The sequence below is a fragment of the Seriola lalandi genome, unplaced genomic scaffold (assembly GCF_002814215.2).
Source record: "Seriola lalandi dorsalis isolate HSWRI2012SDOR001 ecotype SW California unplaced genomic scaffold, Sedor1 jcf7180002054835, whole genome shotgun sequence".
In the NCBI taxonomy this organism is placed as follows: Eukaryota; Metazoa; Chordata; class Actinopteri; order Carangiformes; family Carangidae; genus Seriola; species Seriola lalandi.
In genome coordinates, this window is record NW_019525388.1 from 668,512 (window position 1) to 682,273 (window position 13,762).

At 40.9% G+C, this 13,762-nt stretch overlaps 1 protein-coding gene across 7 annotated transcripts in view; it reads left to right on the forward strand.

Moving 5' to 3' along the window:
• myo9aa (myosin IXAa) overlaps window positions 1-13,762 on the forward strand; it is a 100,893-nt gene that overhangs the window by 58,946 nt on the left and 28,185 nt on the right. For 6 of the 7 annotated variants that reach the window (XM_087179423.1, XM_023426679.2, XM_023426680.2 and 3 more), the window contains exons 6-12: window positions 47-100; window positions 2,966-3,063; window positions 3,506-3,632; window positions 4,437-4,526; window positions 7,628-7,744; window positions 8,007-8,141; window positions 12,548-12,669. In XM_087179423.1, coding sequence (XP_087035549.1) covers window positions 47-100; window positions 2,966-3,063; window positions 3,506-3,632; window positions 4,437-4,526; window positions 7,628-7,744; window positions 8,007-8,141; window positions 12,548-12,669 — 743 coding nt within the window. The remainder of the gene's footprint in view (window positions 1-46; window positions 101-2,965; window positions 3,064-3,505; window positions 3,633-4,436; window positions 4,527-7,627; window positions 7,745-8,006; window positions 8,142-12,547; window positions 12,670-13,762) is intronic. The other variant, XM_087179421.1, reaches the window with a different exon arrangement.

Sequence of the window (13,762 nt, forward strand, 5' to 3'; positions counted from 1 at the left end):
CCCTGCCCCTCCCCTCCCTCTGTAAACTCTGCCTTGACATTTCCAGATGACAAAGACAACGCACCAACCGCACTGGGACAGTTACTGTGAGAGTGAACCGGTCAGTATCAGCTGTGTGTGTCTGTACGTGTCGGACAAACCGCAACAAGTAGATTTTCAGTCACCTGCGCACTTGCAGCTCCAGCCTCACTTTCCCCTGCACAGTTGCGCACTCCTTCCCTGCCCCTCCTTTGCTTATTTTGTCGCTCCTTGGATATTTCCTAGTTTGGTTTGGGGTACTGTTTATTTTAGCTGTGTTTGTTTTTGCTTTTCCCTGTTGCGCTGCTTCTCTGAGTTATGTTGGTATGTCTAGTCATATCCTGGCCACTGCAGCCTCCTGTGCTGCTCTAGCCTGTGTGACTTTTTTGATTATTGACATTTTCTAGTATTGATAATGAAATCCTCCCTGCTGAAGATGAGGTCCTCGCTAAGTCACAGAAAAAAATGTGGGTAATTTTGAATGATTCTCTTAATTCAAAATAACACACATTCATTTCTGTTTGTGCCAAGTCAGACATACAAGAGTTTCCCAGTTGTATTTATGACTCGGACGATGATGTCAATGCCATTTACAAGTCAGAAACTTGGAATTATGATAACTTCATAACTTCAACAAAGACTTTGGATGGACAAAGTAAGTCTGCTAACTTGTGTGAACCAATGTAAACTGAGGCCACTGCTGTTGGTGATCCCGGATTGTTTGATCCCTTGGTCTCTAGTATAGTATAAAAGACGTGGAGACCCTGGCATCTCATCCTCCCAACTCACTTGTACGTGTGCAACTGTCTGAGGGACTTAAATGTTCAGGAACACATGAAGGTGAAGTTGAGATAGATGCTCGGCAGTCAAATCATCACAGTTAATAAGTTCAAGAGGAACAGCAGAGTGAACGTTTATCCTGAACGAACAAGCCACAGCTCACTTCTCTACAATAAATTTAAATGATATATCAGAGCTCCATTGTTCACCAACCAGCCAGTGACCGAGCTACAGTATATTTACATGCTGATACCACTGAGTTGCCACATTTGTTTGCCCAAAGGCACACCTTCACCTGTGAATCATTGGCTCTGATTCAAATCACACCTGCCGCTCTGCAGTAGAAATACTTTGATTGAATGATGTCAATGATCAAAAAAGTATTTTATGATTTGCACTGGGTTTGGTTTTGTGGTGGGCACTGAGCTCTCTGTTTATTAATACTTGTATGTAACAGTTTGACTAAATCATAAACTTTTTTTTTTTAATAATGATAATACTGTGAGATGCATAATGCAGTTTATGTAAACTCTGACAATAGAAATTGATAATAGAAAATGCTGGACAACGCCAGTGTGTGTAAAAAAATGTATAACATCTGGAATCCTCAAACGTCTTTTGTGACTATATTGAAAGTTTTCACTTGAAAGAAGTTCAAGTTAGAGCAATATGAGGGAATATTTGAAATAAATTTAGATTTCCTTGCTATGGAAATGTAACACCAGAGTCACTAATAGGTCACAAGTTTCTGTCAGAGAAAAGGAGGCAAGTTGGTCTGAGTGTGAGCCTCATGTTTGTCTTTCTGAGGAATCGGTATGTGATAATTATGGCAGCCATGGTGGAATGAGCTCAAAAAGCAAAGAGCAGAGCTCACATTACGGTGGGTGAACGTAGTGAAAGACACAGTGAAATAGTTGCATCAAAGCATGTGTTCCTAGTCTGGGAAAACTCCTCCTCTCGTCATTAACAACTAATCCAGATCCAGATTTATCCAGATGTTTACTCCTCCGCATGTGCATTGGGTTGCTACATAATAGTTTTATTAAACAAGCTGCTTTAAAGAGCCAATAGGCTACTATACTTACATTTCAGAGGTTAATGTTGTATTTTCTACTTTACTACTTACTGTATGTTTTACTTACAAAACATATGATGCATTATTATAGATTAAACTGCACAACAGTATATAAAGTTGTGAAAATGAGTTCCACCTCATCCAGCTACAACATTAATCCTCCTTACAAATCAATACACACGCATATATATATATATATATATATACTTAATAATGTTGTTATGCTGCTGATGAATCCATATTTCTACCTAAGTAAAAGTCTGAATTCAGAGCTTTTACTTGTAATGGGCTATTTCTGAATTGTGATGCTGTACTTTTTTAGTAAAAATAAAGGTACAGAGGATTTCTTCTTCTACCAACGGACACCAGGGACATGCCAACGTTTTTTTTGGCTCCACTACAGCTATTAAACTGGGTTTAAGAACAAGCTGTCCACAGGCTATTTAGTGTGTGTATTTGAGTGTTGGTGAGGCTGAATGTCTGCACTTCACCTGTATTACATGTACCGTGTAAAAAAAAACTAGCACCTGTCTGCACACATCACTGTTATTGCATCAAATCAGTCTCCTCCTTTGTCAGCTGAACTTGCCACCCGTCTCTCAAACACAGGCAAACCCTTAGATTCTCAGCTTCTTCTGCCAACTCGGCAAATTTCTGTGGATCGGTCTAAAGGGGAAGCCAGACTCGATTTTTCCACCACATGAGCAGAAGCTGCACACGCCGCTGTTCACTAGATGCTCTGCACATCAGACTGGAGTGCTGCTCTTTTGTTTGACCCCCAAGCTTCTTAATGATAGCTTACTTTAGTATGAGTCATTCAATTTGTCTGCTTCAGGCCACTTTTGCCGTTTTTTGTTTCAGCTGCAAAGTAAACGAAGAAACTATTTTAAGTATCCTTGCAAGACACTCTGTAAACATTAAAAACATTTGGGCACTGTGTATGTCAACAGTCTTTGGTAAGTCTTTCTAAACTTCGTAGCGACTTGTCATTAGCTCTTCTGGCTTCCAGGGCGCTGTGTCGTAACAGCTGCTGTCAGCCTGACAACACCCGCTCACTGCTTCTCTTTTTTCTATTTCTTTTTTCTCCTACAGGACTGCTTCACTGTTGAAGGAGAGGACCTGAAGCATGACTTTGAGAGGCTTCAGTTGGCCATGGAGATGGTGGGCTTTCTTCCTGCCACGCGGAAACAGTGAGTGACAGACACACACGCGCATGTAACTGCAACGAGTGTGTGATAAGATAAACTCAAATAGTCCCCGGTGACGGTGACAGTTTTGTTTTGCAAATAAGAAAGCGGTGTGTTACCCACAATTCAGCAGCAGTCACATAAATACCAATGAATACATAACTTGTCGACAGATGGTTAATTTGTCTGTGCTATTACCCGTTGTACATGCATTTCACTCTGTCAAGTTAAAGACATTTAGCTGTTCTCACTCACTGTATCACACTCACATGCTGAGCTTACTCCCCGTGTGTAATTCTGTGCGCAACGAATTTTCATTTCTATCATTATTTCAATCAAATAAAATCAAAGGCTTCAATAGATTGACAGTGACTGCAGCTACAGATGGTCCCACAGTATGTTTCCAGCGCGGCATCTCTTAAACTTTTCCTCAACCGTTGTGCAGGATCTTCTCCCTACTGTCGGCTATCCTTCACCTGGGCAACATCGGCTACAAGAGGAAAACCTACAGGGACGACTCGATAGACATCTGTAACCCAGAGGTGCTGCCTGTCGTCTCAGAACTGCTGGAGGTACGGGGAAAAGCGTAATGCTGGGAGTTATTATGCTGCACTCTCTCTAAACAGATGGTGTCAAAGTCTACATGACACGCCTGCTCTGATTGCCTCTCTGTTTTTTTTCCTGGGTTTTGTTTTTTTGTACTGCCAAACATTACAAAATAAAACAACATAAAACTATATCGTCTCTCCACAATTTCACGTTTATAAAATATGATATAAATTAGTTATTATTAGTTCCATAGTTTAAATATGGGAACCTTTTGTGAATGTTGGCGGGGTCAAATGCTTTTAGTCTATTTCGATTTTTGTCATGCACACATGCCAGCTGCACAAATTCCCAGTTAACATGAAGTACAACAAAGTGTTTAGCCAATTTCCTTTGGAGCCTCTAGTTGTGAAAACACTTACATGTACACATGGAGCCCTGATGTTAATATTATATCCTGCAGAGATTCCACTGAAGTGACAGTCGGTAGTTATCCTTGTAATGCTGTTTCAGAAAGATAATTATTGTGTGTCGATCATTAGCTTTTGTAGTGAGTTGACTCTTAACATGTTAACCCTCATTATTGTGTTTGTTCTGAATTGTCACATCTCTTCATTCTGTGAACTGAAGCGATGTTTGTGAGAAAAGGACTGAGGAGATGTTTCTCATGAGAGAGCACATTGCTAGTTTTTTTTTTAAAGCAGTCCTTCAACCCAGCATTCAATTCCCCAACCACTGTCAAAAATGACAGGCAGCTTGGAAAGGAAAGGTCAGGTTTCTTCTGAACAAGTCAAACTCTTAACTTATTTCCCCCTCGCTGCCATCACCAGGTCAGAGAGGAGATGCTGTTTGAAGCTCTGACGACACGGAAGACAGTTACTGTGGGAGAGAAGCTGATTGTCCCCTACAAACTTTCTGAGGTGAGACTACAGTTGTTTTCCAGCATCAGTTATAAAGTTGTGATGTCATTTACTTTTGTGCACCAATCAGGATGTAGGAAACCACTGAATCAAAATGTTGTGTGTTAGTACTGAAAAAATGGCAAAGTAAAACAAAAAAACTACTATTTTTGGATGTACCGTTGTTGTACACTGTTGTCCCACAATGCAGTGCAAAATGGAAAAGGATGAGTTGCTCACTCTCTTCAAAAAATTACACTTGTTGTGGATGGTGGTCAAACAGCTCCAGCACCAGAAAACAGTTGTGGTTCTTCCAAGCAATCACCTGATCACCAGGTCGGTGGTTCAAACCCCGTTCCCTGCTGTGCACATGTCAAAGCGTTCTTGGTGTGTCAAATGTCAGGCCTGCACCTTGTATGGTCACTCGCTGCCATCAGTGTGTGTGTGTGTGTGTGTGTGTGTGTGTGTGTGTGTGTGTGTGTGTGTGTGCATGTGTGTGTGCATGAATGGGTGAATGGGGCGCACATTGTAAAGTGGTATAGATGAAGCTTTTAGGAAACGAAAACGAACTATTACATTTTTATAAAGATATTTTGTGTCTAAAGTATTGATGTCGAATGGTGCAAGCCTTGTATCACTTCCTGTCGTCGGTCCCATACATACTGCCCGCAAAATTGTGCAACACATACCGAATACTGTAAGTACATCTATGTGTTATGGAATTGGCACACAGCAAAACAGCCATACCTAAAGAACCACACGTATCTGCAGTTCTCCCAAGTTAGACTAAAGTCTCATACTCAGTTATGCGACTAAAGGCACTTTGCCAACTCAATAACCGCGCTGCAGTCATGGCTAGTCAGTCTGACCCAGCCATGTTTACAGGACAGTGTGCAGTAACACACTCTCTCTCGCTCTCTCTCTCTCTCTCTCTCTCTCTCTCTCTCTCTCTCTCTCTCTCTCTCTCTCTCTCTCTCACTCTCTCTCTCCCTCTCTCTGCAGCTCTCAGTCTGTGGCCACACGTGCGCATAGTCACACCAGTGCACACTTACAAACGCACACATGCACAAAGTCCTTCAGTCTGTTTGGAGAGAAAGGGAAGGCATTTAAGGGCCCTTCTACAGTTTTCATTTAAACCCCTGCTCCCAAAAACAAGCGCACGTCATGGTCTGTGGATGAGACCCGTCTGAGAGAGGAGAGAGGGAGCGACGTGGACGCACACTGTAACAAGCCTGTCAGTCTGAGTGAAGTTGTTTTTATACATGTAGATATTGCATTGCACAATTTCGCAGCAGTGCTTAAATATTTAATATAAACCATGAAATCTTTGCTTATACACATACTGAGAGTTGAGTTAAATGATGATCTTTTTTCTCCAGTGCAAACTGTCTCATCAGTATTTTAACGTAAACTCTCCCAAGAGATGATGGTGTGTTACATGTTCCCATCAAAAGTAACCTTATAAAGGCTTGTTTGATATTTAGGAGCCATTTCATATGAACAAACAGTGATTGTTTTGGTAGCATACTGGGTGGTCTCTGTGTAAATATTGCTCAGTCACAGTCACAACAGTCTCATTGCCTGTTGACTGAAATCACACACTCGAAAACCTCAGAGAAATCTGAGCGTCTCTGTAATGAGTTCTCTCCATTTGCTCACGAGGCCATTTCCCTCTCAATGTTTTAAGTCCAACTTCCTCTAAATAATGAAAAGCTTATGAGTCATTAGACCACAATATGTGTGGAGTTCAAAATAATATCTGTCCTGACTCATGGAAGGCATATTTGGTCTGATTCGATGGCTAAAAATATCCCGGTTAATTATTTAGAAACAAAGGAATTTTAAGTTTGAGTAGCAACTCTGTGGTTTGTTTTGCTTTCTGAGGACCGTGGCTCAACTTTGCTGCTGCAAGGTCAAATCTTTCCAGCGGATACGGGAATTAGAAAGTTTCTCTCAATAACTTGACAAGGAAGCTTTTGTCAAATAATCCCTGTGGTCATGAAAGAAAACACAACTCCGACAAAGCGCACTCTTCTTTCTCAGTCCAACCCAGACTTTAAGTACTATTCATAAACATAAAGTTTATGAATATGATTGTAACTAATGTGACATAGGCTATTTCTATGTCTTCCAAATATTTCATGTTTGTGATGTGAATATCATGTTGGTCTTCACAGCAGCAAAGCCTCACAGGCTGTACATTTAGTTTATACAGTCTATGTTTAGCCGGTCAAAGCTAATATTTCCATTAGGTCATGACTGAAATGCTACCTCTCTGCAGCCTCATCCATCAGAGCTTGGCAGCGCACACCGTCTGTGCCACACTAGATCGGATTGGCAGATCTCATGAGTCGACCTGATGAGTGTTAGGCTGGAGAATGACAGTAATAATGGCCCCGGGACGGCCTGCTGTGGCACTGTGCGGTCAGCCAGCGTGTCGTCTGCAACGTTGGCCTTCTGTGCCAAAGTTTCAGCAGAGAAAATCAATGTCGGAGATGTGTTTGGGGAAGTGCAGTACAACTGTTCCTCTTATGTCTTTGTTATCTGCTTTTTTACATTTTTAGGATGCACTATTTCTTGTTTTCCATCATGAGCTCTGAGCACAGTGGTTTCTGACAGGACTGTGAGGATGTGATTTATTCTCAGGTCAAACTGTAAACGATTGGTTGTAAAGTAGAACTATAACTGTCTGTACATCATCTTGACTCACAACGGTTTTCATACGAGGTCAGTGTTGTCTGTGAGATGTCTTTATATATAAATCTGTTTTTTTTTTTCTTTCTATTCATTGTTGTTTTTTTTATGCTGGACCTGCACAACACTAGGCATTCAAGGCCAAACTGTAATGTGTAATACAGATGTGTGGGACACTGAACTTGAGGGGGTGAGTCAGGAGTAATGTCTGAGGGGGGGGCCAAGCATCAGTTGTGGTTCAACTGTGTTAAAGTGTGTAGCCTATATCCAGAAAGCTTCTCTCCTCAATAGTTTATAAACCAGACCTCCTCCTCTGTGGGGAGGGGAAATTCTTTCAATGCCCCATAGCCATGGAGTAGATCCATGATTTGCTTGAGCATATTTTTCTGGCTATATTAAATAGATACCGTATACTTGTCCACATCCAGGCTGGCACGGTGCGAGACTCCATGGCAAAGTCGCTGTACAGTGCTCTCTTTGACTGGATTGTCTTCAGGATCAACCACGCTCTGCTCAACAACAAGGACCTGGAGGACACCACCAAGGTAGGACGGTACAAGTATATTAGACAAGAGCTGCTGTGTGTGAGCGACCTGGTCAGTCTGTTTTAGAAAATTCTCCAGCATGGAAACTTTAAAAAATAATAACTGTTAATTCAGCTTCAGTTTTATATATTATATTTTGTTTGGAAACCTACTTCCTTTACTCATGAAATTGTCAGGATTTTCAAGAACCAACATGGATGAGCAACAATTTGGGATGAAAGCTTTAATTCTGTCACATTGTGTTTGGTTTGGTCTTCCTTAGATCTTGTCCATCGGAGTGCTCGACATTTTTGGTTTTGAAGACTACGAGAACAACAGCTTCGAACAATTCTGCATCAACTTTGCCAATGAACGTCTCCAACACTACTTCAACCAGCACATCTTCAAGCTCGAACAGGTGAAATGCCTCTTAAATAAATATTCTTTTGCGGGACGACGATTATTAGGCTCAGCCTCTTTGAGCGGGGAGCTAAACCTCTGAACTACTGTATTACTGCAACTATTATTTTAACGTACCATAGATCTATCCGCTTAAGTTCTTTTGCCTGTGACCATTTCCAAGGAAATCCCTCATCCTTATCACCCCGCACAGAGCCCATGCATCACAATCACACTGAAACAATGAAGAAATTCTTCAGCACATTATGCAAGAGGGTTTACTGAGAACCTGACAACCGTATGACTCAACTCACGCCACTGTGACCACCCCGACTCTGGATGTATGTTCTCTTAAGTGAGCTGATTAACTTCAAAGGGCTTTTGAAAGTCCTGATCTGTAGGTTTTGCCTGTAAGTTAAACATTGTGTTTACCTTGAAATTGACCGAATCAGCAGGCCTGTCCTGACACGTTTTAATGGCTTGAGTTGCTTGAAAGCTTCCACGCAGTTCACGACTTAAAGACATGAAGGTCTGTGTTCTCAGTCATTCCTGTTTGAGGCATTTGTTCACAAACCCTGTCAAGGCATCCACTTTAAATTTATGTCATGAAACGAGACTTCAAAGACTTCTTTGCCCCGGAAGCTAAGGTAAATTAGATTCTTGATCATTGCTCTGAAGGTTAAACAAGCTATTTGTAAACGTTGCTATTGCTACAGTGTTAGCATTTACAACCGTTTACTTACCAGTCTAGAAGAAACGTTGCGAGTTCAGCATCAAACTTCATGTCTTTACTCACCAAGAGCTGTCTCTTGGTGGAAAGCAACACCAATGTTAACTCTTGTCTCTATCACTTCTATTTTTTTTTTTACTGAAGTTAGCACACTAACAAGGTAGCCTCGGCACGTCTCGGCACTTTCCGATAGCGACTCACTGCAGCCTCCAATCTGCCCTGAAGATATAGCGTCGTGTTATAACCTCTTGAACCCACATTCGGCGGTAGAGCAAACTTATAAATAGCCCCTTTAAGGACTAGATGTTTGTTCTTCACATGAGCTATTGAACTGAATTAAACAATGTCCTGACAATTACAGTATCAAAGTCTTCATAGTTTTAATGCAACCTCTGCAGGGAACAGTCGTGAACATGTACAAATGTTAAGGCAGCAGTCACTCGGCAATTCCTTTACCCCCAAATATTTATTGTAACTTGCAAACACTCTTTTCATTCTTGTGAAACATTCCTGTCACCCGTCCTTGTAGAAGACTTCGCGCTTGGAAACAGCTTCACTTGTAAAACATGTTTGAGATCAGATTAAATATTTCAATAGTAAACTGTGGGGCCAGTAACGGCCTTTGCGAAAAACCTTAATCTTAGTAGTATATTTAAGGAGTTCATGGTTGATTTTAAGGTATGTTTAGGATCACAATCGTGTAATATCCTACTTCTTTTCTTTTTTTCCCCACTGACTTTGAGACTTCAGCTTGCAGTATTTGTTGATAATTCACAGAATCCCACAGTACTTCCTGTGCTACTGGTTGTTGCGCTAACCCAGGTCATAGTAGATCCAGCCTCAAACAAAGATGTTCTCTTTAAATGCAGCCTCTGTGTGTTGCGTCTTCTTTTTCGTGTTTGTGCTGCAAACTTGACGATGTAGAACTTGTTTTTGTTTTTTTTTCTTTTTGATACATGACCATTTTCCCTAGCAGTCCTTTTGGATTTCCCTGATCCTCCAGATTTTGTCTTTATATCATCCGCTCCCCATTACTTCCATTTCACCCTGTTACAGCTTAAACACGGGGCCTTCACAAATTTAAAATCTTTATTCAAACCCAGAGGTCAGGGGTATTTTCAGGGGTAAGTTTCTTTTCTTGTGCGTGTTCACTTCGTGCAGATGTGGGCTATTGTCATTGAGTGTTTTGGATGAAACAACAGCCACTCGCTCAGATAAAGGACAGAACCTGATGTCCATCCACTTCCTGATGGGTAAATCTCTGCGGGCATGCAGCAGCACACAGTTGTCACACTGCCAAAGACAAAAGTCACACTGGTGATCTTCATCTATACTTTGAACTTCAGTTTGACATTTTCGCAAAGATGCAGCCACATACACCAAGCCAACCCTGACACGCTGGTTCGCAATATATCGACCGCCGCAGCACCCGGTTACTCTGCACATGAGCAGGCCTGTGAAATGATCAGTTCTCCTATTGATTTCTAATGTTTCCATGGATCAAACTGTCACTACAGCTTTTAAGCTACAGCTTTTATCAGTCATCTTGGATTTTATCAGGCCAGTGACAGAATAAAATCCACAGTTTTCAGTTTTTAAGTTTAATCTTTTAAACAGGTTTCTTTTGATGTTACAAAAGTCGATTAAAACTCTACCAACGTCTCGGTCAGAGGAAACTGGAGAGCTTAGGAATTCATAATAGCTGAGGTACAGTACAGTAAAGCATTAGTTGTGTGTGTGGAAAAATCCATGTAGAACACTGAGGCAGCCTGAAAACCTCTGAAAATGATTCAACAAGGATAGGCTGACCAAGAGCTGGCTCGCTTCTTGTTTCCACTGAAGCCAGTTTCACACCCTGGTCTACAGTTATGGGCTGTTGTTTATGATATGATTATTGGGCAACATTGATCACACACTATTAACAGAAACTGCAAAGACGAAACGAAAGAAATCTTCAGAGAATGAAGATGATGATGATGAAAAGACTTGTTACAGTTTCCTTTCTTGTCAAACTTTGAGTGAATCACATCACTTATAGGAAGATGATCCAAAGGCATTTTGAGGGGGTGGATACAGTATCATGTACAATATAATGAAGTGCAGTACAACGCATGCCACAAACCACAGCGCAGTGATTACCAAAGGAGGTGAGTCAGCAGCCATGTGACACACGACTTGAATATTGAGAGTGTCACACATGTTTATTCCAGGTTTGTTTTATTGGATTATATTGCACAGGTGTTTGTTTTTTAGTTTCCAGCCTGTGTGCGTCTTATTGAAAGAGTGAAAACTGTCACTGTGAGTTTTCTGGCAAGGACTATATCTGTTTCCTCAACAAAAAAATGACAAAATACATACGTTAGTTTTGGTGAATCTTAAGTTAATTTTCCAGGATGGTTGATTTTAAAGCAGGACAGTGCCATTTTTGTTTAAAGAAGAGAAACAATACATTTCTTTTCATACAAATGAAAAGCGAAGGTTATAAGCTATAAAACACACTCTTGCTCAGTTCAGTTCACAGTACACTTGCTTTAAATGTCTCAGTAGATGTTAAGGATAAATGGTATTTTTTTAACAGACTGAACCCTGGTGTATGTCTCGTAAAACTCTTGGGGGGGGGGGGCATTTCCTCCCTCTGATTTTGTAACAAGAGGATGAACCAGCTGTGCTTTTTAGCAGGGGAGCAACAGCTGATGCCCAAGAATGTGTTTACTTACCAACAGTTAGATAAGTGTTTTGTTGATAAGAGTTGAATGGAATCAGTTGGATTGTTTGCATGGAGAAATCTCAGCACCAGCAACAAATGACTGAAAAAGGCACTACTGCTTCTCACGCTGCTGCAATGTTAATGAAATGTCGAACTCTTTTTTTTTTTTGTATAAGAATGGCTAGACAAAAAAATTTGCTCTGTTTGATTGTAGCAAGCAAAACTTTGCTCACATCAGCACTCAGCCGTTCGGTTTAATTTTTACCAAACACTGAGAAAAGGATTATCTTCCCTTTTAAGATATTCTTGCCCATGAAGTTTATTGCTCCCAGCACACAAGTGGTGTAAGCAGCAGTAATTAACTTGATTTTTTCTTTCTTTCTTCCACCTCCTGACTTCAGGGTAAGAAGAGAAGAGACAAAAGAAAAGGAGATTCCAGTGATTTTTATTAAACCTCCCCTGGATTGAGGTCTTTATTGGTTAAATCTCTTTCCCAGGAACACAGGAAAATAACATATATGGGGAAGAACAATGATAAATGCACTTAATGCTTCTCTCATTATTAAACCACCAAGAGGCCCAGAGAGATCCAGCCAACATGAAAGCATGCATACAAACAGCATTGTTGCTTTGATTGTAAAATTTAAAACAGCCTGACCCACATAGGACTGGTTGTCTGTTCTCAATGGCATGTTAATGATTAATATTTTTATGGGTGCCAAGAGATATTGTCTTTGATGCTACACGTGCTGTGTGTGAATTTGAAACTGACTTTAAATCTTCTTTGTCCGTTTTCCATATGCTTAAAAGCACAAAAATGCAAACCAATATATTTAAATACAAGTTACATATAAATTTGAGGCAAATGTGATGGAATAAGGCACCTAATATTGTTGTTGTTTTTTTTACAGTGAGACATGCAGAGAAAAGGTTTTACTGGCAGAAGTACCAACACTGAGCTCTCTGTTTGCACTATGTTCCCCTGCAGGAGGAGTACAGGGCAGAGGGCATCAGCTGGCGAAACATCGACTACATTGACAATACAGGCTGCATCAACCTGATCAGCAAGAAGCCCACAGCGCTGTTCCACCTACTGGATGAAGAGTGCAAGTGAGTCTTAGTAAACCCTCGTGTGCATCTGGAAGGTCAAAGAAAAACTGGCACACGTCCAGACATAACTGCAATGTCACTGGTCCCCCCCCCCACCCCCGCTGTCTGTCTTCATACTTTCAGCTGTTTCCTAAATTGTCATCCGTGAACCATAGAGCATAAAATATTTATCCACCACTGTGGAGATGCAGTTCTATATTAAAGTTTTTATATTAAAATTGAATAAAGGGGAGAGGCCGTGTATGAGATCAGTGTAGATGTTAAGGGGAAAAAAAAGAAGGGGAGGGGTTTTTACTGGATATGGGAAGTGAGCTACCAGGCGATCCAGGTTAGCTAGCATGGATGCGCTTTTACTGGAGGACGGCTCCGACGTGTAGCGACACAGAACTTTAACCTCTGATGATGTGGAATGTGAAAGTGGTTGATTGTTGGGATGAAGCTAAATACAATTGTGTGATCATTGGAGCTTACAGAGCGTGAAAGAAAGATTGTTTCTTTGTTTTTATCACCTCTTCGTTGGTTTCACATTTACAGTTGTAAAACTCCCACTACCTGGTCTTATTTCTGTTTTGACGTAGGCGAGTGACAAATCAATTTGATCCACTGCTCTCTCTAAAAAGCAACTAATGAAAATGGCGAGCATGTATAATAACGATAAGAAGATCCCAGATAAGACCATGGGCCGTTTGACGGGGGGGGCATGAAAGGGTTGGCTGATGTGCAGATTCTGAAAACTCATCTTTTATGGACTCAGTCTGAACACTCTCTCACCGTGAAGGGAAATGCTAAAGTGTAGTCCACGCCCTGCCTGAAATATGTTAACAACTGCAAAGCTCCATGGGAACATGTGTAACATTTTGACTGTGACTGTCCCTGTACATTGTGGGAACTTTGTAACATTTCGAACAATAAATGAATTTGGCTAATGTATTTCTGCCCATACTGTAGAATGTAATGAAATTACCTTTCCATCCATTAAATGGAGTTGCCTGTAATGTAAAACCCTTTTAAGGTTGCAGAGATTTAATCCTTCCAGGTTCATGACTGTACTGTGACTATTTTTACTAACAATATTTCCTTCTTTACCCCCCCC